Genomic DNA, 23,266 nt, shown 5'->3' with positions numbered 1-23,266 from the left:
TCTAAAACTGGGCACACAAATTCAGAGGCCACTTTTGAAAAGGAGCCTCACCCAGGATCACACCTGTCAGTGGAAGAGCTAGGAATGGAACTCAGGAGTCCTGACTCCCAGTCCTGTGCTCTAACCATTAGACCATCTGGCCCAGAATAGCACCCCACTGCAGGGGCAGGGTCTGCATCTCTCACAGCAGAGGTGAGCGCCCCCCTCAGGCTGAGCCATGGCACGGCAAAGACTGGAGGCCTATGCTCAGCTGGTTCCTGCTATCGTCAGGGAAACAGAGCGGGAGCAAGACCTGCGCGTGCGCCAAAGCGAGAACACAAAAAGCGAACAGCGTAAAGAGGGGAAAAGAAGAAGGTGCGTACCGGGAACGGCTCTGCCCCCTCCTGGATCACAAACCCTTCGATAACATGCGTCAGGACTTGGGGTTTCACAATGGCCTGTGGTGGTTTATTCTCACCATTCTGGGGGGCAGTGCCAGCGACAGTAGAGGCAGAGTTTCCGTTCCCTGATGTCATGCCGGGGCTGCTGGGGTCGTTCTGCACATGAACACGGTCCTGTCCCGGCTCTGCAGGGGGGAGACGAGATTAAGCTGCAGGGGTGGGGCTTGCACAGAGACACACAAATACATCCACAACTGGTGACACAGCGATGTGCACACACCGCCACAGAGAACGCAGCCAGCGCGAGCAGTGACAGCACGCCCAGAGTGCAACAAGCATGCGCACACACGGCTAGGAGAGGCAGGGTGGGCCAGGCCTCCCATCCCCTTGCTCCCCCCAGGTGGGGCGGGCATGTGGCAAGGCAATTGATCTTAGTAGGATTAGCAGCCTGTGTGGGATCTGCCCCCACACTGTTCAGTGGGGCAGCCATTACCATACAGCTGACTCCCCGGCTGTCCCCCCGGGACGGATGAATGGCCCAGCGCAGCCAGTCACATGGCACTCTCCCCCCGCCAGCCGGCGCACACAGGCTGGATTGTATGGAGCTGAATGCTCTCCAAGAACCCCCATGGGCAGAGTCAATGGACAGAGCACACTCCCCTCCAGCTGCGACTCTCCCAGGCACAATGAACAGAGGGGAGCGCCAGGAGGTCTGTGGGCAGCTGACTCCACTGTGCCCAGAGGATCTGGAATTAGAGGGGCCCAATCTCTACAGGGGATACACTAAAATACAGCAGATCCTGTGCACAGCACCCCCGCCCCCCCCCCACACACACACTCCATCACCCCTGGCACTTAAGCTGGGGTATTCAAGCAATGAAGCATGGGGACCCCATACGGACTGTCCTTCTGAGCTGCTAGGGGCCTAGACAGACACCGGAGCCCTATCCACAGTGCCAGGCAGCGGGCCTCTCCAGCCCCATCGGACACTCTGCTACAGGAGGGCAGGGGGCTGGGAGCGGAGCCAGCTGGGATGGGGGGTGAGAGGCTCTGGGTGCTCCGAGGAGGCTCCCGCATACAATCTGGCACCAAGGGGATCCCTGCCAAGTAGGGGAGCGATTCCCCCTCTGCTGCAGCCCCTGGATGCTGTCCTAAGTGCCGCCTGCTCCCCCGGCACAGGAGGGTCCCTGCGGGGCCAGCAGCACAGAGACCAGAGATCCTGCATTGATCCAGATTGCAAAGCTTTCCAGGGCTACTCTAGGTTATGCTGCGGCCAGCCCGGATACCAAGGTGCGGAGAGCGGTATAAAGATCTGTGCAGAACAGGAAGGGCTGCCTGGCCGTCAGCAGAGCCTCAGCCCTGGTTGCCCGACACAAGGAAGAGCAAGTGGAGTGCAGGGCCCACAAACCGGCTATGGAGCCTTTGGATGCTAGAGAACGCATCGAAGTCGAGCCCCGGCTGGCAGTGGGGGAGTGCGCCAGTGCCCTGTTCACTGTGGCTGCTCTCTGGCCGCACATAAACCAAGTTTGGCAGGTCTCAGCCTAGCTCCATGTGGGCAGGTGTCCAATAAACGCCATCACAGGGACCACTAGCACGGGGGGGCCATAAGGCCAGACTCTCAGAACAGGCACACTGGGCGCAGAGCCCTTATGGAGCTGGGGCCCGTGATGTCCAGGCCCCTTCCTCCCCCCATGACAGCATCCCCACTGGCTCAGGGCTAAAACATACCCAGAAGAGGCCACGTGTGGGATGCCTGTCCCACCACCAGACCCTTTGCCCCTGAGGTGCTGCTCTGGCCACCTGGGCAGGGCTAGGCCATGAGAACAGAGCTAGCAGGGCACAGCCAGGGGATTTATGGCACCAGAGCACCGCAGAGCCCTGGAGGCATGTGCCTCTGTCTTAGCAGCAAGGAGCCTCTCATGGCAAATCTGTACCATCCCCCAGGTTACCCCGGCACCCTGCCACGGCGCCTCTTCTCAGTATGACTGTGCAAAGTAACACCTGGGGCAGAGCCAGGGCTGAGAGCACTGCAAGGCAGCTCCATGGGCATGCGGTGTCAGCACGCATCCAAGTAGTTCTCATTGCAGGAAATCTGCCTTGGACTACACTACCCAGAATCCCTCACGGGAAGCAGCGTGAGGACTCCGAGGCAGCCAATGCAGCAGCCCAGTGATTTGCTGGCTGCAAACCTTGTGGTCGCAGTGGGTCTGTACAGCCTAACCCCCTACATGTACGGAGAGCAGCACAGGCCAGGGCAGGCCTGGTTCCCAGCAGAGCCGAGTCCCATGGGTGTGCCACCCCCCAAGCCCCTGCAAAGGAGCCCAAATGGGCCTCTCTCACCCCCATCACTGTGACGTCAGTGCACCTTACGTCCATGGCAGGGGGAATCGCCGCCCCTCCCATCCTCCCAGCCAAGCACCTTTTCCCTCCCCAGAGGGTGGAGTTTTCTTCTCCCTCCTTTGTAGGGCAGAAAGGGATTCACTGACCTGAGCTGGGGAGACTCTTGCAGGGCTTGTGGTTTCACCCCCTGGACTCTAAAGCAGGTCCCTTTGCCGCACAGTGCTAGCACCTCCTCCCATCTCTGCCCCCGCCTTCCCAGCAAACATCAGTGCAGCAGTCATTAAACATTAAACACATGCAGCGGGCAGGGGCCCAGTGTGGCTGGGAGCAGGATGTTCCCAGAACCGGCATGCGCTGGCTGGGCCCAGCCCCTGCTGGAGTCTCATTGGCTCCTATTAGGAGAACAATGTGGCTAGGCCAGGGCAGGGCAGGGCAAGCAAGCTGCGGTTTAACTTACTGCCCCTGGAGAGTTTAGGCCAGGGAAGGGGTGGAAGCTGGCTGCTGGGCATGGCTGCGGGCCGAGTAGTCTGCACACGCAATGCACTGACAGCGTGCGTGTAGGTGCAGACTGTGGGGGCGCGTGCAGGCAGTGTAGTGCACAGACTGTGCGAATGAGGGGAGCAGATGGGAATGGGGTGGGCAGACGAGATGGGGCAGCAGGAGGGGGCTGATAATCCTAGAAAAGCAGGGCTGGAAGGGGCCTCAAGAGATCATCTAGTCAGGACAGGACCAAGAAAACACCACCTGTGCAGAGTTTGCAATTAGAGACCCCCCCCCCCGCCCCAATGGCTGGAATGGAGGCTCCTCCCCCCCACGCAGCTGCAACCCCCCCCCCCCAATTACAGCGCAGTGGGCAGGACGGGGCGTTCAGGGTGATGAGATGAGAGCGGCACAGGAAACAGGACACACCCACGGCTCTGAAGAGGACTCTGAGTGCAGGCTCTGTGCTCCCTACAGCTCAGCCACAATCAGGGGGAGGGGGGCCCAGGGAGGCTCCTCTCAAACACTGAGCTCCTGCCCTCTTCCCCCATGGGGGCAGACAGGAGAACGTGACTAGCGATGCGAGGGTCAGGGTCTCTGCCCATTGCCAAGGAGGAGGAACGACACTCAGCCCCAGAATGAAAAGGTGGATTGACAGGGAAGCCAGCTGAGGGTGGCTGGGAAGTAGCAGTAGAATGGGGACCCCAGAACCCGGTCTCCCCCCAGAGAAGGGCCTGTGCGATCGGAGGTCGGCAGGTGGGGTGACTGGAGATGCCAGAAGGGGGACTGGACTGAGCCTGGAAGCAGCTGGAAAGCCTGTGAGGTTGGGTGCAGCACTCTGCATCACAAGGAGACCATGGAGTCCAGCCCCAGCAGGGCCCCCCCAGACCACGGGGTGGTGCCATTGACAGGGCCACAGACAGACAACAGAGAGGGGGTCACGGATTGCCTTGAGGTTCCTGGGACTGGGAGCAAAGCAGGAGCCTGAGTTAAGGAGAACAATGGCCCCGAGGAGGAGGGAGTCCACACGCTTCAGGGAGTTCCTGGAGCAAAGGCCAAAGGAGATGGCAGATGGGGACGGAGAGATTCGGGAGCAAGTCCCAGGAGCTGCTGGACAAGGAGATGATCCAGGTCAAAGCAAGCAATAGGGCACCCCAGGGACAGGGAGCCCAGAGCCTGGGGCAGGCATCTCCAGGAACAAAGGATGAAGTATTAGCAAGTCCAGAAGCAGACCAGACTTGAGACTCCAGCTGCTTCAGCCCAGGGAGATCAATTGCATCAAAAGCCCAGCTGGGCGTAGTGCTGGTGTGATGAGATCAAAGGCTCTGGCCACCCAGGAAGTGCAGTCCCGGTGCTGGGGAGCCATGCTCTGGGGGAGAGGGGAGACTCCTGCTGTGCAAAGGGCGCTGTGGCGGTGGGTAATCCTCTGTGCTGAGATGGGGTATCTCTGCAACACTCCCCCAGGGAAAGCAGCATTTGCAATCCAAGCAGATAGGCGATCTATAGGCAGCTGTAGACAGCTCAGGCTGGTCAGTGCTGGTGCCGCATACCCTGGGACCCCTTTAACATCAGTGTCACTTTGCAAAAGTTGCCAGAGGCCTCCATGCACTGCAGGGGGAGCAGCATCATTCCTCCCTGAGCTAGCGCCCCCCCCACCCCCCCCGCAGAGCGAGAGGGGAGCTCAGTCTCCATGGCTCAATCATCCTTTTCCTTTCTGCAGAGGCTGCCAGACAAGCAGCCCCAACAGTGACAACTGCGAGGGTGGATTCCTTGTCATGTGGACACCTGTCAGCTGAGACCCCACAACTCGTTGCACCTAGAGGCTCCTGAAGCTATTTGAGAACAGCACTCCACTAGCCTGAGCTAGAGTCAAGACTCTTAACCCCCTGAAGCAGCCAGCCCCCTTCCTGCCACGCAGTGAGTATTCCAGGGAACCCACCAGCCCCTCTGAGATCAGAAGCAGAAGAGACACAGAACAGGGATCCTTTGGAGCCTGGGAAATCCTCACCAGAAAACCCCACGCTCACTGCCTCCCCCATCACCATCTGCAACATGTACTCTGACCACACGCCACCTGGCCATGCCAGGCTGAGAGCAGAGGGAAGAAGGGATCCTGGCACATCCTATGGACCAGGCCTATCCTACCCCCCACACCCTCCTTCCCCGGCCTGGGTTACAATGCAGCTCCAATCATACTTTGGCAGCCTCAGCCTAGTGGCTGATTCACACTCTACGTGGAGGCTGGTGTGAGGAGCTGGCTCTTGAGTTTTCAGCCACCTACTTATGTCCAGGCCTTTGTGGTTCACTCTGCATCAGCACTGAAGGCTGAATACTTCTGGGGCCCAGTGCCTGATGGTGCTGGTGCCCACCGCGCCAGGTGAAGTCACTGGGAGCGATGGATGCGCAGCACCTTTGAAAGCCGGGTCAGGAATGTGCATGCACACGGGTGCCAGCAGGATCTAGAGCGGAGCGTCGCCTCAGAACCTGCTCCAGCAGGATCTGGATTTTTCCAGCCTGCCGGGGGCAGCTACAGCTTCTCTCTAGCAAAGCTGCAACACGCAATGTATCTACCAGCCTGGTCACACGACCCACGTAAGCCCCAGGGCACAATCCCCCTCCCCCCATTGTCCACACGCTGCACAGCAGCAGAGGGGCAACTGGTCCAGCCCCGGACTGGCAGCTTCCCCCGCCAACCCCTCCTCCTCGTGTGCCAAGGAGACACCCCACTGGGCTGCCGGGGGTCCGCTGGGCTGCAACTTCCATGGCTCCCTCCAGCGCCCCCGGCAGCCGGGCTCCCCGCCTCCCCTTCCCCTCCCACGCCCCCGCCCCTCGTGTCCTCCGCTGAACCCGGGAGCTGCGCTGCGCTGCGCTCTGGGTATCCGGAGCCCGGCCGCGAGCACTAACCTGAGCGAATCAAAGGCGCAGCGGCCGGTCCCGCGATCCCGCCCGGGGGCGGCCCCCCCGGAGCCCCATCTCCGGAACGAGCTCTCGGCACAAACAAAGGGCCAGCCCAGCTGCCGCTCCCTGCGCCCGGGCGCTACGGCTGGGAGGGGAGCCAGCTCCGGCCTGGAGCCCCCAGCGCAGCCTCCGGCCTCCCGCGCCGGGGCATCGGAGGAGGTCGAGACAAAGGAGCCGCCGCCCCGGCGCTGGGGGCGGCGGAGAAATGCCCCGCCCGGCCCCGGGGTCAGGCTGTGCCCGGCCTCGGGCAGGCGGGAGCGGTCGCGGCCCCGGGCCGGGCTGCGCTCGAGCTCTGCGATGGCACCGGCCCCTCGCGTCTCCGCTCCGGCTCCCGGGCGGCGTCAGGCAGCGGGCGCAACCGGCCGCATCCCCCGGCCGCCCCGCCGGCTTGGCCGCGCTCAGTCGCTCCGACGCTGGGCAAGGCGGTCGCGGGCGGCGCAGACAATGCGAGTGCGCGCAGCCTGCGCGGGGGGAGCGGGCAGGGCGCGTCGGCCGCTTTGTAAGGCCGCCCGAGCCACGCAGGCGAGCGCTGCCATTGGCCGCCCGGCCCGGGCCCGCCCCCAATCCCCGCGCGCGAGGGGGCGGTGGCAGCTGCTGCTGGGGAAGGGCCCAGCTGGCCCCGCCGGGAGGGAAGCGGCTCCGCGCAGCAAGGCCCGGGAGGCGCCGGCTAGGAGCTAAGGCCGGCCCAGAGCCGGCGGGGGCCGGATAGAGCGGGCCCCGCGCTGCACGGAGCGCGCCCCTTCGCCCGGGCCCTGCACGCTGAGAGCCCCGGGGGGGCGGGCGCACACAGACGGTAGCCCGGGGCCCCGGCCCTAGCTCTAGGCCGGGCATGGGAGAAAGAGGCAGCGGCTGGGGGTGCATGGAAGCGGCTTGTGTCCAGGCAGCACCGCGCAGACGGGCTGCCATAGATGGGGGGTGGTTTAGCCCGCTGAGGAGGAGATGCACAGTTTGATGCTATTAGTGAGGTTGTGAGGATAACAATGCCTGCAGCTGTAATTTTCACTCCATGCAGCGGAAGAAGTGGGGTTTTTATCCACAAAAGCTTAAGGCTAAATAAATCTGTTAGCCTTTAAGGCCGGGGTTCTCAAACTGGGGGTCGGGACCACTCAGGGGGTCACGAGGTCATTACATGGAGGGTCATGAGCTGTCAACCTCCACCCCAAACTCCGCTTGCCGCCGGCATTTATAATGGTGTTAAATATATTTAAAAGCGTGTTTAATTTATTACTCAGAGGCTTGTGATGTGAAAGGGGTCACCAGTAGAAAAGTTTGAGACCCACTGCTTTAAGGTGCCACCGGACGCCTTGTTGTTGTGAGGATGGGGACTATTAAAAGGATTGTCAACTGTATTACTATTTATTTTGTTTAAAATTGTATTATAGCTTGTAAACATTAATAAACTATCATAATGCACATAATACCCAGACCCCCACATGTGCTCTCTTCACAAACTCACACACATGCACACCATAACAGTCCCCACACACACTATGCACAGACACACTCCCATGCACCATTCTCAAACACATTGCACACACCCTGGATGTTAAATCAGGCACTTCCACCAACAGCAAGTACATACTTTACAATTCCATTATATCCTATCCTGTGTGGGTGTCATGTTGTGAGGTACAAGTCTGATGGCCTGAGCACAAGGCTGGGGGCCAGGTACCGCTGATTTCTCAACCCGGCCCTAACACTGGCTCCTTGTACAAGAGCAAAGCCTGCTGCTGCTCTGCGCCTCAGTTTCCCCACCTGTAAAAGCAAATGGTGGCAGAGTGCTCTGGACTTTGTAAATATACTGAGTGAGGATACTTGTGTATTATAGGAGCCCTGTCCTTGGAATCCTGCCTTTCTATTGGTTCCTGCACCAACCTGACTGCTAGGAAACAACCCATTCTGGCAAGCGGACACTGTCTCTGTGACAATGTGCAGTTAAACTGCAGTGTTTCCTACATAAAGAGGTTGTTATTTTAGATGAACAGTAATGACCTCTGGGTCAGGCATTACCTGGTTAAAAGGCCTCTGCTGTTCCTATTCACTGCACAATTTGGATTGTATAAAGCAAACCGTAACACAAACAGAAATAAGTTTCCATGGCTTAAAGACAATAAATATTAAGTCCAGTGGAAACAATGTTTTGTAAACTTCCCCTGCAGAGTTTTCAGCCCAAAGGCTGCAGCGCTGAGAACCTCAAAGTGAAACTGAGAAGAAACCAAAGGGCAACACCGGATGCTAATGTTTGTTATTGCCTACGCAGTGACACTGAAATAGGGACAAATCAGAGATTTTACAAGCACTTTCCCTTGTAAAGACTTCATGTGGTTTTTAGCAACACACATACAGAAACAGCTGTTTGCGATACACAGGGTGCCAGCGATACCATGAAATCCACCAGGGATTTAGCTATTGATCTTGGTTTTATGTGGAGGGTGCCTAGAGACTATGGTGATGGGCAGCTGGAGAACATCCTAAGGGTTGGTCTACACTTAAAGGTTTTATCAGCATATTTATGCCATTAAAAGCCCTAGTGTAGACAGTTCTATTGGTACAGAAGTGACTATACCAGTCGAGTTGATACCAGGTCCCCGATATAGTGTGTAAGCACTTTATACTGATAGACCACACCTACACTAAGCAGGTTTTGGTGGCTTAACTAAAGATCCAGATACACTGGCAAAACCTTTCCGTAGTGTAGACAAGGGGCTGGATTAGATTAGATAGATAAGGTCTGTCTGAGTTGTACTTGGTGAAGGACCTGAGGTGGTGGGCAAATAAGCATAGCTTGGCCCAACCTTGGTGACTGCCCAGCCCTGCAGCCGGCCCCCTGTGTAAATCAGAACAGCTCACGGGTGTCTCTAATTACACCCAGCTGCCCACTGGCGCCAAAGGGCCATTCCAGCAGCCAGGAGTAGCCGGAGTACACAGGCAGTTTGCCCACACCCCCTTGCCCACAGCTGGGCTCTCACTTATGCCAGGGGAAAAGCTGGGGGTGGCATAGTTCCATCAGAGAGGTGTATGAATTTCAGTGAAGGGCCTGATTCTGAGTTCACGTACACCTGTGTAAATCAGGACTAACTCCCATGAAGTCTATGGCGTTACACTGGCATAAGGGAACCGGATCAAGCTATTGTGTGTCCTGTGCTTTTGGATCCTTCAGGATGGGAAGCACTACAGCAGTGTGAGGAATTAATTCTTTATGCTGTAACTACTGGTGGGAAGACATGGAATACATGAGGAAATCATGGGCCACATTCTGTCCCACTCCAGCAATGCAGGACAGCCTGGAAACTCAATTCCCAGCTGGTAACTGCCAATATCACTCCTCGCTTTTGGGTACCACATTTGCTTCTCTCCACTCCTCCAGCATCTCTCCCATTCTCCATGACTTCTGTGAAAAACAGCTTCTTTAGCTGGTACCTCGAGGAGATCTATACAGGCAGAATAGAGCCACCCAGGCTGGAGTGGGGCCCAGACTCCCTCTGTTGCAAAAGGAGTCAGATGACCTTAAATGGCCATGACAGGTTATAATGGGCTAATGTATCAAACTCTCCTGTCCTTTCTGCTCCCGCCCTGCAGAGGGACAGTGTGGAGCTGCAGGAGCTCTCTGTCTCTCTCTCACATCCATGCCAACCCATTTCCAAACCACGCTGGACTGCTGAGTCCATACCAGGCTCCTAAGGGAAGGGCACTTTCCAGAGTTTTAGGCTCCCACTTGACCCTTAAGAGCATCAGTTTGTGACCTGAAAAATCCTCTGGATTCTCTGGGCTTGCGTCTGTTGCTCCCAGCTCCTTTATACTGTTTTGGAGGCAAAAGGGGGCCTGAAGGTGCCCCAGGGAAACCCTCCTGCACAGCTCCCACCTCCCTCCAGCAGAGTGGAATGCCCATCAGGACTCTAGGCCAACTCCTTTCCCAGCCCGTGCTGTGCAGGCACCCAGAGCGCTCCAACCGTTCTCTGCTGCCTGTGGCCGACATGGGGAAATGAGAATAAGTCAGAGCAGTCCCGAGGCTGCTCTAAATTACACCAGGGGCCAGGCACGCCCAGGGGGTTGAGAAGCAGGAATGTGGCTTAAGGCCACCGATGCCCCCGCCCGTCCTGTGCAGAGGAATGGGGTAACACGACTTCCCCCCCCCCCCCCCCCAGCACTAGTGGTGGCCCCTCCTAGGCCAGGCTGGAGCACATTGTGGGGCTGAAGAGACAGCACTGCGACCTCTGCTCTCCCCAGGTCCATCTGAGCCTGATCTCCCCTCACTGGCTTTAACTGCACACTGCGTCCCCCTCCAGGCCAGATAGGCCCCGGAGCAAACTGAGTCAGGCAGAAGGGAGCTAGGGCTGGTGTGTGGGGGAGGGGACCCTGGAAGCGCTATAAGGGTGCGCAGTCTGTGGGCTGAGCCCCTACTGACAGGCCCCCCCAGCAGCAAGTGGTGCCGGGGAAGGGGCCGTCAGTGGGAGCAGAAGGCAGATTTGCACAGTGCTGCAAGGGATCAGTCCCTGCATAGGCTGCACCTGAATTCAGCTGTGAGCAGAGCCAGGCGGGGGAGGGGAGGGGTTGCTCCATTTCATTTGTTTGAAGGCCAGCGGCTGCACCAGGAGCCTGTTGCCCTTCAACCCCAGTGCAGGCACCTCCCCCCATGCACTGCCCCCACCAAGGTGCCTCAGCCCGGGGGCCAGGGGGGAGCTCAGTCCTCACCCTTCTACTGAGGCTGCCAGCGAGAGTAGACCCACCAAACGCATTTCCCAGAGGCCCCAGGTGCGGGCAGATGAGAATTCCCTGCAGCCACTACGCACTGGGCTGTCCTTTGGAACCCAGGGGGATTTGTGAGCACAGCTGCCCTGGACTCTCCCAGCGGGGCTATGCAGCTCCCCGGGGAAGGGGAGTGTTGTCTCAAAGGGTAGCTACTCCGAACGTGCTCGCTGGTTGCTGGAGTCACACAATATTCAGCCCCAGTCTGCTATTTTGGGGCTGCGGTTTGGAGTTCGTTTGGGTGGAGTTGTTTGAAAGAGCCCAGCCCCTGCAAGGTCCTACTGGGGCACTGGCTCACTCAGCTCTACCACTTCCCACCGCCGCGGGCCATTCTTTGAAGGGCTCTCACATCCTGATGTGTTTGTTTGAAGGCCAGCGGCTGCACCAGGCAACCTGCATAGCCCAGCTGGGAGAATCCAGGGCCTGCCCTGGGGCTGAAGGGCAACAGGCTCCTGGTGCAGCCGCTGGCCTTCGAACACATCAGGATGTGAGAGCCCTTCAAAGAATGGCCCGCGGCGGTGGGAAGTGGTAGAGCTGAGTGAGCCAGTGCCCCAGTAGGACCTTGCAGGGGCTGGGCTCTTTCAAACAAGAGACTCGGGCCACTCGTCAGTGCAGGTCCCATGGCACTTTGCATGAGCATTACATTAGCCCGGGTGTCCTGGCTGAATTCCACATGGCTAGCTATAGCCTGCCTCCCTACATCTCCAGGTGCAGTTTCAATTCACTGCTCTCTTCTACTTTGCTTCCTGTTCTAAACTATTGTGGAAGGACTCTTGTGAGCTGACACGTCCCACCCCAGACGTGGCTGCATTTCAGTGCTCACTGGAAGGGTTCCTGTACAGATGTAAAGGAGTGACTGGAGTTAGGGACTGAAGTCATGAGTCTTGGGTTCTCTTCCCTAGCCTTCCATGGATTCACTATCTGGTCTCAATCAAGTCACGTTCCTGCTCCATGCCTCAGTTTCCCCATCTAGAGAATGTGGCTAAGGCTATTTCCCTACCTTGCAGTGCTTTGGGATCCTGCAGGGTGCTGTAGAAAAGCAAGGTGAATGGGTGCCCAGGGCCCTGCTCGAGCATGGGAAGCCTGCAGCCTTTGAAGTTGCTGCCAACAAAGAGTGCGGACTTTCCACACTCCGGGGCTCCTACATTATTTCCAATGGGGACAGGCGTCGCAGGCAGGAGCCCATGCTGGGGAATACCAGGCTAGCTGGGGATGCATGTGGAGCCCACAATCGTCCCATCCCTGGGCTCCAACCTGAGCAGCACTAACCCCGGGCTTCACTGATGTGCCGGCTGCACTAAGACCAGGGAGGAACCGTAGGGAGACAAGGGCCTCCTGCTTTCCTGGAACGGTGCATCCAGCGCTGATTCCAGCCAGCGCAGCTCTCTGGTCTCTGCTGGGCAGGGACGGGAAAAAAGCTGTTGCCAAGAATAAAGGGAGTGGTTGCTCCATGGTGGTTCATGAGTCTGGTGAGACCAAGGACAAGGCACAGGCCTAGACCAAGCTCCTAGAGCATGGAGGGGGGATGAGGGAGACTGGGTGTGCGTCTTTCACAGAGGTGGTGACTGCGACCCGATCTCACCCCAGCTCGCTCTCACTTGCTCTTCGCTACCCAGGCCCAGCTGAGAAGCAAGCTCTCCTGCCTGCCCAGATGCCATGGCCTGAGCCTCGTGCCACCATTTACACCAGTGCACAGTGGGGGTGGAAGGCCACCAGCCTAACTGGGCAATGTCTCCCTCCACTTTGCATCGGTGTAAGGGACGGGCCAAGCTGCAGGGCCACAGTGAAACACTGGAATTCTCCTCCATCGCAGATCCCCTCCCAGGGGGCACTCTGCCCCAGGCTGTGCCAGCTTTGCCCGGTATGATTCCTGCTGGGATCATGCCTGCACACTGCCCCCAACACCCTTGCACCCCACATGCACAACCCCCCATGCCCACTACAGCGGGCAAAGAATGGGAGATGGAGTCACTGGGGCGGTTATGTTCCAACATGGCAAAATGACGCGGAAAACATTAGTTTGTTGAATAAATGATCAAACCACCTCTGCACACAAGAGCTCTGCACAACCCAACATACAGTACACAGCCTCACAACACCCCCACCCCTCCAAGACATACCCCTGCACAACCCAACACACTCCCAGTGCACAACCTCTGGACACACACGCTCACGGTACATCCCACACAGGCCCCTCCCGAGGAGCATTTGCAGCTCTGAAGCCCCGTCCCCTTTCCCCACGCCTCCCGACTGGAGCAGGAAGACGCTCTGCCAGAGGAGGCTATGGGGATGGATACAGCCCAATGACCCTGACAGATGGGTCCATGCCGTGCTGTGGCTTTTGCAGTCCAGAATATCCCAGAGGCTTGGCGTCTCAGGGGAGCCTGGCTCCACTTAGCAGGCAGATGGCATTAATGAGGCTGGCCCCATGCTGACTATGCCCCTGGCACTTGGCATTCGGGGGCTGACTGACTGGGGGAACATGACATTTCCACCCCCAGCTCGTCTGTTGACTGGCTGCAAGTCAGATTGTTCAAGACAAGCCAAGGCTGGGGACGATCAGACACTGGAATAACAAGAATGTCTGGGTATGGGGAGAGGAGCCCTCCTGCCCCTGGCGTGGGGCAGCCCCCCACTGACGGGGGTGGTCAGACAGCTGTGGTTCTGGCTAGGCCGGCGGCTCCTCTGGCCAGTTCCTGCCCTGTGTTGTTCACGTCCCCTGACCTCACTGCAGCACAGAGGGTGGCTGAAGTCCCCTGCCACATCCCTGCCATTTGTGCTGTCACTGCCCATGGGCCAATCGGTCAGTTCCCCCCGGCTCCCGTGCCCGGGCACAGTGCTGCAAGGGCTGGGCTGGGAATGCGGAATCTGACCCCCAACCTGTTTGCATTGGAATTCAAAGTAAAATCCTGGAAAGGCTCTGGCTTTATAAAACCAGTGAGATCGAAACGTGGGGCCTAATGAGCGCGGCAGCACCCTGCAATGATGTGCCCTGGGCATGTCTCTGCCAGGCCTTCCTGCCCTACAGAGAGATGCTCAGGGTCGGGAGCAAGGGATTCATTACAGCTCCCAGACACCCACAGCCAGGATGCAGGAGGCCTGGGGTTGAATTGGGCCTAGCACAGGTTCCCCAGGCTGGTCCCATCCCAGCCAGCAGTCCTAAAACAGCCCAAGGCTGGAAACCAGGGGAACTTTCTGAGCTGCCCCCCAACTGCGGGTTCAGAGCAGCAGTGCTCAGTGCGGTGGGGAAGGCCAGAGCTTGATGACATGTGGCAATAGCACCTCACTCCCATCTCTTGTGTTGGGAAACATGCTGCTGGAATCCACCCCTCCGAGGCACTTCCACAGCACCCATCAGCACGGGACCTGTGCTGCAGGGTGAACAGGGCCATGGATTCCCCAGATGGGAGCAGCCAGCTCTCAGGTGCACCTGCACCAGTGCAGCTCCCCTGTAAAGGCAGGATCAGCATCACCAGTCAGGGAACCTGCTGCACCCTTTGCATTGCCTGGTGATGGGGCTGATGCCACCACCCATGCAGGCCTGCTACATTGCCAGCATTACTACCCAGGCAGGCCAGCCACAGCATTGGGATTCCCATGTGAGTGTGCCCCCCACACCACTGGTGTCACTGCCCAGGGCACACGCCATGCTGCTGGCATCACCAGCATCACCATGCAAGACCCTGCATGACTGAGTCACTGACTGGGGAACCGACCGCACCACCACCCATTAATGCTAGTCACCCCAGGACGCCCAGAGCCATGGTGCTGTCTCTTAGCCAGGCAGGCACTGACTGCTGATGGTGTTTGGGGGGCGGCAGGAGGAGTAACCCCTCATCTAAGAACCTGCTTTGCACCAAAGCACCACTGCTCGGGAGCCAGCCCGAAGGACCCACCCACTGCCAGGTCTGATGCCCTGGAGTCTGGGAACTGTGTTGACACCTGCCCCTATCTGCCCCCCACACACCGTGAGAGCCTTCTCCTCTGCAGCTCCTGCCAATGGCAGCAGCCTCCGGTAGCTCTTCACCTTGTCCTCCCTGCACCTCTTACCCCCTGTGTTGGCACTGCTCTCTCCACCTGGAGCTCGGCCGGGGAGCTGCTCCCCAGCGTGAGTCAGAGCAGGCTGGGCGGCCTGTGGACGCAGCGCAGTGCAGTGCAGATCCCGGTGGTGGCACGCTCTGGGGCCTTGCCTGTTGGGCTGGGCACTGGGGGTCCACTTGCAGTACCTTTGCATCCAGGGCGTTCTCCCTTGTTCTGCCTCTCTGATGGGCCCTGTGCGCTGCTGGTGTGCACATGGGGATCCAATGGGGGAGTGAGGCTGCAAAGCCCCCTGGGGTGTGGTTTATTTCCAAGGTGCTGCCCAGAATACACTCAGGAACTTTCCCCCATGCCCCAGCTTCCCCTGAACACTCCCCAGCAATCCAGCTCTGCCCCATTCCCTAAGCAGGGCCCTGCCCGTCCCCTTTGTCTGAGCCAGGACACAAGACGTCTCAGAGCAGGGGGTGGGCAAGGCAGCCGCTCCTGGTAACATCCCACTACACAGCCAAGGCTCCTTACCATGAGTAGGGGGCCTGTTGCCCTCAGAGACCTCTGGGTCTGGGGGTGCAGTTGGGGGCATCAGGGCAGCCTGTGGCGGCTGCGGAGCTGGCAGGCTTTCCGGGTTCTTATCAGCAGGAAGGATGTCTTTCCTGGCATTCTCCTGGACGCTGAGCTGAGGCTGTCAGAGAGGCAGGCAAGAAGGAGAGTGTAACAGCAGCCAGTGCCTGGAGTGATCCCAGGGCTCCCACACACACAGGCATGAAACATGAGCACCTCTGGGGTGGAACGTGGTGGCTGTTTAACAGCGCACAGAAAAATCCCACAAGAGTGGAGGCCAGGAAGCGAAGAAGAATCCTGTATCCAGCGGAGGGGGACACTGTTAACAATCAAACATTTACAGTACGATCCCTACATTTCCTCCTCCAAGTCACAACCAAACCCAAACCCGGGACCAAATCTCCCAACGTCCCCCAGTGGCTGGCACCGCATTCCCCGGCCATGCCACACTCACCGTCCCGATGGCTGGCTGGAGCTGCAGGATCACGGCTGAGGCATGCTGGAACTTGCGCTGCGTGGCATGGTTCAGGCACCCGGGGTGTCCGTTCTGAGGCCCGCCCTCAGGCACTGGCTGGGCTGGGCCCACAGCTTGGAGCCCAGGGGCGTGCAGAGCGGGCTGGTATGGCTGGTTGGCACTAGGTTTGTGTTGACTGGAAGCTTGGCACTGCGGCGGGTGGGACAGGGGGGCTGGGCCCTGTGGGGCGGTGTGGCTCTGGCCCTGCACCTGCGGGCTGGGCTGCACCGCCAGGCTGGGTGTGGGCGGGGGCAGTGGCTGCAGCTGGGGTGAGGTGTTGGCACCGCCCTGGATGAGCTGAGGCTGGGGCCTGGGCTGGAGCTGCTGCTGCTGGATCACAAACTGGTGCTGGATCTGCTTCTGCTGCTGAATGAGCTGGTGGGGCTGCAGCTGGGCGTACGCTGGAGGGGGAAGCACAGCACAGAGCCGTTCGTCACGAGGCCTTCACCCTCCCCGCTGCGCAGCCCCTGCTCACGCACGCGGAACATTAGCCTCTTTGTTCCAGAGACACCTGGGCTGGCCACGCCCGCCAGCCCCCTTCAGCTGCACCAGGGGCATAGCCACCCCCGTCCTCTGAGGTGCCCAGGCACGAGGCACCTCGCCCGTTCTGTTCCCCTCCCCCCTGCACAGCCGGGGCCAGACTCCCCTTGGGGAGATGCATGAGGCACTGGACCGTGACTCCGGCGGCTTTATTGTGTCTGCCTAAGTGGTGTGCCCCTCCCTTGCTCCCCCAGGCACATTAGCAAGGGACAGGCGGGCAGGGAACGGGCATGAGGGGGAGAGCACGGGTGCTGTGGCATTTGGTCTCCCACAAACAGGGACCCTGAGCCCCCTCCGACTTCGTGTCACCCATGGGGACAGAGGCTGTTCGCTTGAATTCTCGCTGCTGTCACCAGGGCTGGTTGTTTCTAGCCCAGCTGGTCAGGAAGGAAAGCTTCGGGCTGTGACCCACTGCGTGATGTGTGCCCGAGCCTGCCGGCTGGAACACGAGGAATGGGAACCGGTCCACTCAGTGGATGTTCACTCCGGTGCTTAATGTTATCACTGTCAACCACAAAACATTTCAAAATATGTGGGCATCCTGGGATTGTGGGCGGAACTTGGGTGTTGGGGTGGAGCTTCAGTAGAGCACAATTCCCCATCCCGCCTAAAATCTCTCTGCATGTCAGAAGCACAGGTCTCTCTGGGGTAGGGATAAGTGCTGTGTGTTGGTGAGGCCCTGCCCCATTCCTGGCAGGGAGGAAGCACTCTGAAAGCAACAAGGTAAAACAGTGCCTTTTCCCTCACGTCTCGGCTCCCTGATTGGCTGGCTTCCCCAGCACAGAGACATGGTGATTCCTGCCAGCCCTGCAGGGGATGGTGCAGCCATGGGGGCACCGGCTGGAGCCATTCTGCCTTCTGCACCATCACCTGGGCTGCTGAATCAGGTACCGACCCCAGAGTCCATCCCCAGTGAGGGACAGATGCAGGATAGACCAAGATGGAATTGCAGACTCCAGGCGGAGCCAGCCATGCTGCGCAGCTAGAAACATCCCCCAGTGACTTGGGAACAGAGTCCACTGGAACTGTAGCCACGCAGGGGAAAAACAGGGGATTGCACTGGGTGTTTGCCTGGCTACCTGGCCAATGTAACAGCTGTCAGGAGAGCAGGGCATTTAGCACAGGCCTGGGAATGGGGTGCTAACCTCAGCTCTATCCTTGGGTGGGTCAATGCTGTGGTCTGTACCTCACTAGGAGGGTGGTGAAGCACTGGAATGGGTTACCTAGGGAGGTGGTGGAATCTCCTTCCTTATTGGTTTTGAAGGTCAGGCTTGACAAAGCCCTGCCTGGGATGATTTAGTTGGGGATTGGTCCTGCTTTGAGCAGGGGGCTGGACTAGATGACCTCCTGAGGTCCCTTCCAACCCTGAGATTCTATGATTTTACGCACAGGAAGGGACAGCTTGCCAGATGGGTGACACCTGGAGACTGGTTTTACAGGGGGCTGAGGGGCCAGTAGGGGCCTGGTGCTGGGAGAGTCTGGCATGGGGTGATTCTCAGCCAGCCCAGCCTCCCTGGCAGTGAGACCCACTCCCAAACTGACCTCTTGGAATGGGTCTGTTGGCTTGGAGGGGACAGGGGGCTGGAGTGGGTTGGGGGAGCTGGGAAGGGGCCACAGCTTCTTCGAGGAGGGCCCAGGGGCTGGAGCTGGAGATTGGCCAGAAGTGGCCCCTGGCCGTTGTGCGTTGGGAATCCATGGGCCCCACGTCTGAGCATGAGACGGAGCTTTGCAAACCCCAGTTCAGCCCCTCCCCATGGCTGGAGGGCCCAGAGAAGGAGCTGAGGCTGACCTTACACATCCTCAGCAGCGTAGTGGTTAAAGCAGCCGCCTCTGGCCAGGCAGGGGCTTGCCCTCATTTCAGGGTAGACTCTGCTGCTCTGGCCTTTCCCCTCCGGCTGCAAGCTGCCTGCCCGCCCCCTGCACAATTATCCAGCAGCCAGGAACTAAGTCTGTGCCACTGCGGCAGATGGTTCTCTCAGAGCTGGAGCTCCAGGCGCCAGCACTTAGCGGGGGCCATTCCGTGCCTCGGCCTGGCAGGGGGATGCAAGGGGTGTCAAGACCTGACCGCAGGCTACACCGCAGCCACGGCAGCTCTGGGGAGCCCTTCAGGCCTGAGCTGGGGGATGGGGTTGGGGGAAGAAAGGGCAGGAGATTTTGGATTTGGTGTAGCAGCGGTGCAGGGCAGGGGCCTACATCCAGTTCTCACACAACAGCTTGGGAGTTGAACCTGCAGCCAAGTCCCTCAGCCCTCCCCAGTGTGCTCGGCTCCCCCCCGAACTGGGGAAGCCCCAGAGCACGTGAGATTGGCTTAGAGCCTGGCAGAGAACCCAGACCCACCCCCCTGCCACATGATCTGACTCGAGCAGCTAAGGGAGAGGGATGCCCCCACGCTGTTGTAGGGCAAGGCTATTGTCTCCTAGTCACCCCTCCCAGCCGTCATGCAGGCCCCAGGGGACCCCAGGGGTTTGGCTGCATTTTGTGCCATCGCTGACAGGTCACGGGCTCGCACTAGCCAAGCTGGTTTTAAAGGTGTCCCTCCACTTTGTGAATTAGACAAACCAGTCCGGCAACCTACAACAGCTGGAGGTGTGGGCCCAGGGAGGGGTCCCTCTCTGGGCTCCATGCGGGGGGCAGAGACTGGGGGGCAGGGGCCCTGCCTGGGCTCCACGCGGGGCACAGGGAGCGGGGGGCGGGGTCCCTGTCTGGGGGGTTATTTCATTGGCTGAACTGGTCTAAACTGGACCAGCCAACGCGCTCCCTGGCTGGCTAAGCTGCGGCTCGGTGAAGAGGGTTTGCCGGCAGAGCTAACCAGCACATCGCTGGTGTGGACCTGGCCAAAGTCCTTTCTGGGCCTGGATCGGGGGAGCTGCAGTGCCAGGGGCTCAAACTCCACCCCTTCTTCCTTCGCCAGGCTAGACATCCAGGAAGGCCTCAGTCGCCTCCTGCTGCTCCCAGGGCCCAGCCCCAGGGCAGGCAGGTGCAGGTGCCCGGAGGGCAGGGGTTAGGACTGGGCTGGCTTAGGCCCTTTCGCTCTGCTCCCCTCACACCGACCCTCAGCTTTTTAAATGCAGATTTGGCCTTTCTGCTTGTGAAATGCCTACAAAAGAGGAGTTGCCATGGCAACCCCAGCGCAGGAGGGGGATGGTGGCGTTTCCAAAGCTGCCAGGTCAGTGATCGGGGCAGGCGGGGCCAGGTCTTGTTGGCCAAGCACAGATGGGGACAAAGTGGGGCCAGTGCCAGGGAGCAAAACCAGCTGCTATTTCCTAGTGCGAGCGAGAGAGCTGGGGAGACCCTGGGTAGCTCCAGAACGCAGCACCCCCACCCCAGCCGCAGCACATGCCTCTAGGGCAGGAGCTTCAGTACTCCATGGACCAGGGCATGGGCCTCACTGCACACAGCCCCCCACCCCCAGGCCAGGCCAGGCCAGCCCCCCCAGCCCGCTGGGCCCTGACACTTTGTTAAAGACACTTTCACCCCCCACTGTGGGGGGGCCACACTGCACCAAACCCCTCGCTGCTGGGCAGCGCCAGGGCGCTCACACACTGGTAGAGTGGGTCCCACCTGGCTGGGTAATAACAGCGATGTAGCCAATCCACAAGTTCCTCCGACTTTCCCTGTGCTACACACAGCCAGTGCACACAACTTCATGGCTACAGCTGGGCTGGAGCTCACAACCTCCAGCCCTAAAAAACTCTGTTAGCCTTACAGGGTGTATGACACACAAGCAATGCTGATCTGTTCCAGTAGAGGGCAGTGACACACACACACTCTTCATTAGACTATAATTAGCAGTTCCGCAGCACTTCGCCCGTTTAGATCAAATATATGCCAAGCCCATTTTAGCCTGCAGCGTTGTCTCACCGTGTTTAAAGCTGCCCCAGAATATCATGGGTTAACGTAAGCGTAGTAGAGGTGTGCCAGCCCAGAACCCAGACAGTTTTGAGCCATTTATTTTGCAGGATTCAGGCTCAGAGTGTTATTAGCCACAGCTCTTGCTCCTAACCAAAGGTACAGAAAGATGCCGTACGGCCTAGGCTGTGTGGTGAGTGCAGCAGCCAGGTAATCAAGGGGCCTGGATTCTATGCCCCTCTTAGCTATGGATGGGGCAGTTCATAAGACTGGGTGGGACCATTGCAATCATCACTCTGCCTGCCTGTATACTACCGGCCATAGGACTGCTCTGACTTCATCTCCTTTTGAACTAGGGTGTAGCTTTTAGAAAAACATACAATCTCAATTTCCAGATTTCCCGTGATGGAGAGTCCACCACAACCCTCGGTAAGTTGTTCCAATGGTTAATTACCCTCCTTGTTAAAATCTGGCCTTATTTTCAATCTGAATTTGTCAGGCTTCAACTTCTAGCCACTGGATCATGTTAGACCTTTGTCTGCTAGATGGAAGAGAATCCTATTGTCAAATTTCGGTTCCCCAGGTAGGCACTATGGATTGTGATCTAGTCACCCGTTAGCCTTCTCCTGGACAAGCGAAATAGACTGCACTTCTTGAGTCTGTAACTACACGGCATATTTTCCAATCCTTTAGTCATTCTAGTGGCTCTTCTCTGAACTTGCCCCAATTTTTCAGTTTCCCCATCTTTGTAACATGATTCAAGGTTGTTAGTGCACAGAATTAATGAGCGCAGTAACAGTATCCCCTAACGATCACCCCAGCCAGGCCTCTCCGGCTGCAAGCAGCAAGGCCCACGGGTCTGGGAGACAGCATGATCCTCGCAGGCAGCTCCAAGCAACGAGGGATTGCTCCGGGCAGCCAAGTGCCATCTGTTGCTCAGGGAGCCCCTCTGCCCACCTGAGCACATCTGCTGCTTTTGGCACTCTCAGCCCCGATTGTGTTGCCCCCTTTAACAGGTCTGCTTTGAGTCAGACCCCCAAATGCAAGGCCCCTGCAGGGTATCTGCTGGGACCACTCGCTCAGGTTTGCGGTCATTGTCTGGAGGAGCTGCAGCCCAGCTGCCGCCGCAGCAGGAGGCAAGCATCTTATCTCCGGGCGCGGCAGATGCTGAGGCCAAATCCCACTCGTCACCAGGGCCCGGATTCCATTGTCTCTGCTCTGGCTACTAGCCAAGGCCTGTGAAAGCCCCATCCGAGCTGGGGCCAGAGAGACACAACCCCCCGGGCTCTGGAGAGGGGATGCCCCCCAGTGGGAAGAGCCGGAGGGGCCCCAGCTCCCCCAGGCCTATAAGAGCACAGTGGGGGGTGGGGTGTCAGAGGGGCTCACACAGGGCTGGTTGCTGCCCCCCCCGCCCACTTTGCCAGCTCCCTTCCTGCTGAGGCGGTTATTTATTTATACCCCACTGCAAAGCTGCTGTTTCCACAGCAACCAACAACCACATGGGAAGAATAGCAGCCAGAAGGCAATAATGGCAGGTGTGGGGGGAGGCAGGAAGGGGAAGGGGGAGGGAGTCCTAGGGAGAGCACAGGGGCTAGCATGGGCAGAGTACTGGGTGAATGGGGTTGAGCGCCGGTGTAAGGCAAGTGCCGGGCATCATCCCACTTCAAGCAGTAGCATGTGTGCTCTCATCTTCCCCCTTAGGACAGCTGGGCCCCTCCCCACCCATCCGATTGCTCTGGGAGGGGGGTAATGGGGGAGCCCCAAACGGAGCAGGAGCTGGCATGAGGCAGAGCTGGTGCTAGGCTGGCACTGGGCAGCTCTGGGCAAGGCGGAGCTGGGGATCCAGCCCACAGGGGGCATGAGGAAAAGGTGCCTCCCATGAGGCAGCTGCTGGAGTCCCTGGGGAGTCTAGTTAAGGGCCCAATATACCCAGGGAGCTGGGCAGAGCTCAGACAGGCCATGTGGGCCCAAAGAGGGGGGCCTGCCTGGAGGCCGAACCACTGAAAGGCCCAGCCCAGAATGCTCCCACAGAGAGCACTTGAAGGATGAGAGGCCAGTGGGTAATGGCTTCTGGACCCACGGCTGGCAGGGGAGAGGCCAGTGGGCACCGGGCAGCAGGGGAAGAGAAGCCGTGGCAGCTGGAGACATGGTCAGTGGTGGCACAGGCAGCCTGGGCAATAGCTTTTGAGTAGCCCACAAAATTCAGACCTAACGCATCTTAATTCCCCAGAAAATTCCCCAGTCACACCATCCCCTCCCCAGGGGTACACGCAGACACCAGCCTGGCTAGAAACAGCGACTGCAGGTTTGCGGGGGAGTGGGTCAGCTCTAGGGTTACCATATTAAAACATTTTAAAAAAGAGGACACTCCATGGGGCCCCACCCCCATCCCATCTCCGCCCCAACTCCACCCCCATTCCAACCCCTTCCCCAAAGTCCCCGCCCCAACTCTGCTCCCTCCCCTGAGCGCCCCGCATTCCCCCTCCTCCTCCTCCCTCCCAGCCACGCGAAACAGCTGCCCGAGCACTACCGGCTTCACGGTTTGCCGGGCAGCCCCCAGCCCTCCAGACCCTGCGCCCCCAGCTGGGTGCTTCCCCTCCCGGGCTCCGGCTGCACTGGGGAAGCGCCCGGCCGGGGGTGCAGGGTCTGGAGGGCTGGGCGCTGCCTGGCAAACCGTGAAGCTGGTAGTGCTCGGGCAGCTCCGCTCTTCAGCTACACGGAGCTGAGGTGTCTGGGGGGAGCAGCAGCCGCCGCCGCTGGAGCCGCTCTAAGGTAAGCCGGGGACAGGGATGCCGGCAAAGCATTTTCCCGGACATGTTCGGCTTTTTGGCAATGCCCCCCGGACGGGGATTTGAGGACCAAA

General features: G+C 59.1%; 1 protein-coding gene across 14 annotated transcripts in view; it reads right to left on the bottom strand.

Moving 5' to 3' along the window:
- Positions 1-23,266, bottom strand: part of PHC2 (polyhomeotic homolog 2) — a 129,251-nt gene that overhangs the window by 7,541 nt on the left and 98,444 nt on the right. For 10 of the 14 annotated variants that reach the window (XM_042856212.2, XM_024106578.3, XM_024106580.3 and 7 more), the window contains 3 exons: positions 15,955-16,415; positions 15,462-15,621; positions 363-565 (listed from right to left, as the gene is read on the bottom strand). In XM_042856212.2, coding sequence (XP_042712146.2) covers positions 363-565; positions 15,462-15,621; positions 15,955-16,415 — 824 coding nt within the window. Of the gene's footprint in view, positions 1-362; positions 566-2,866; positions 2,890-6,104; positions 6,664-15,461; positions 15,622-15,954; positions 16,416-23,266 lie in introns of those variants that run through there. The other 4 variants (XM_042856216.2, XM_065575285.1, XM_008169783.4 and 1 more) reach the window with 3 other exon arrangements.

This window comes from Chrysemys picta, chromosome 21 (assembly GCF_011386835.1).
Source record: "Chrysemys picta bellii isolate R12L10 chromosome 21, ASM1138683v2, whole genome shotgun sequence".
Lineage (NCBI taxonomy): Eukaryota > Metazoa > Chordata > Testudines > Emydidae > Chrysemys > Chrysemys picta.
The sequence above is the reverse complement of the archived record's forward strand: the minus strand, read 5'-3'. Positions and strand labels throughout refer to the sequence as shown.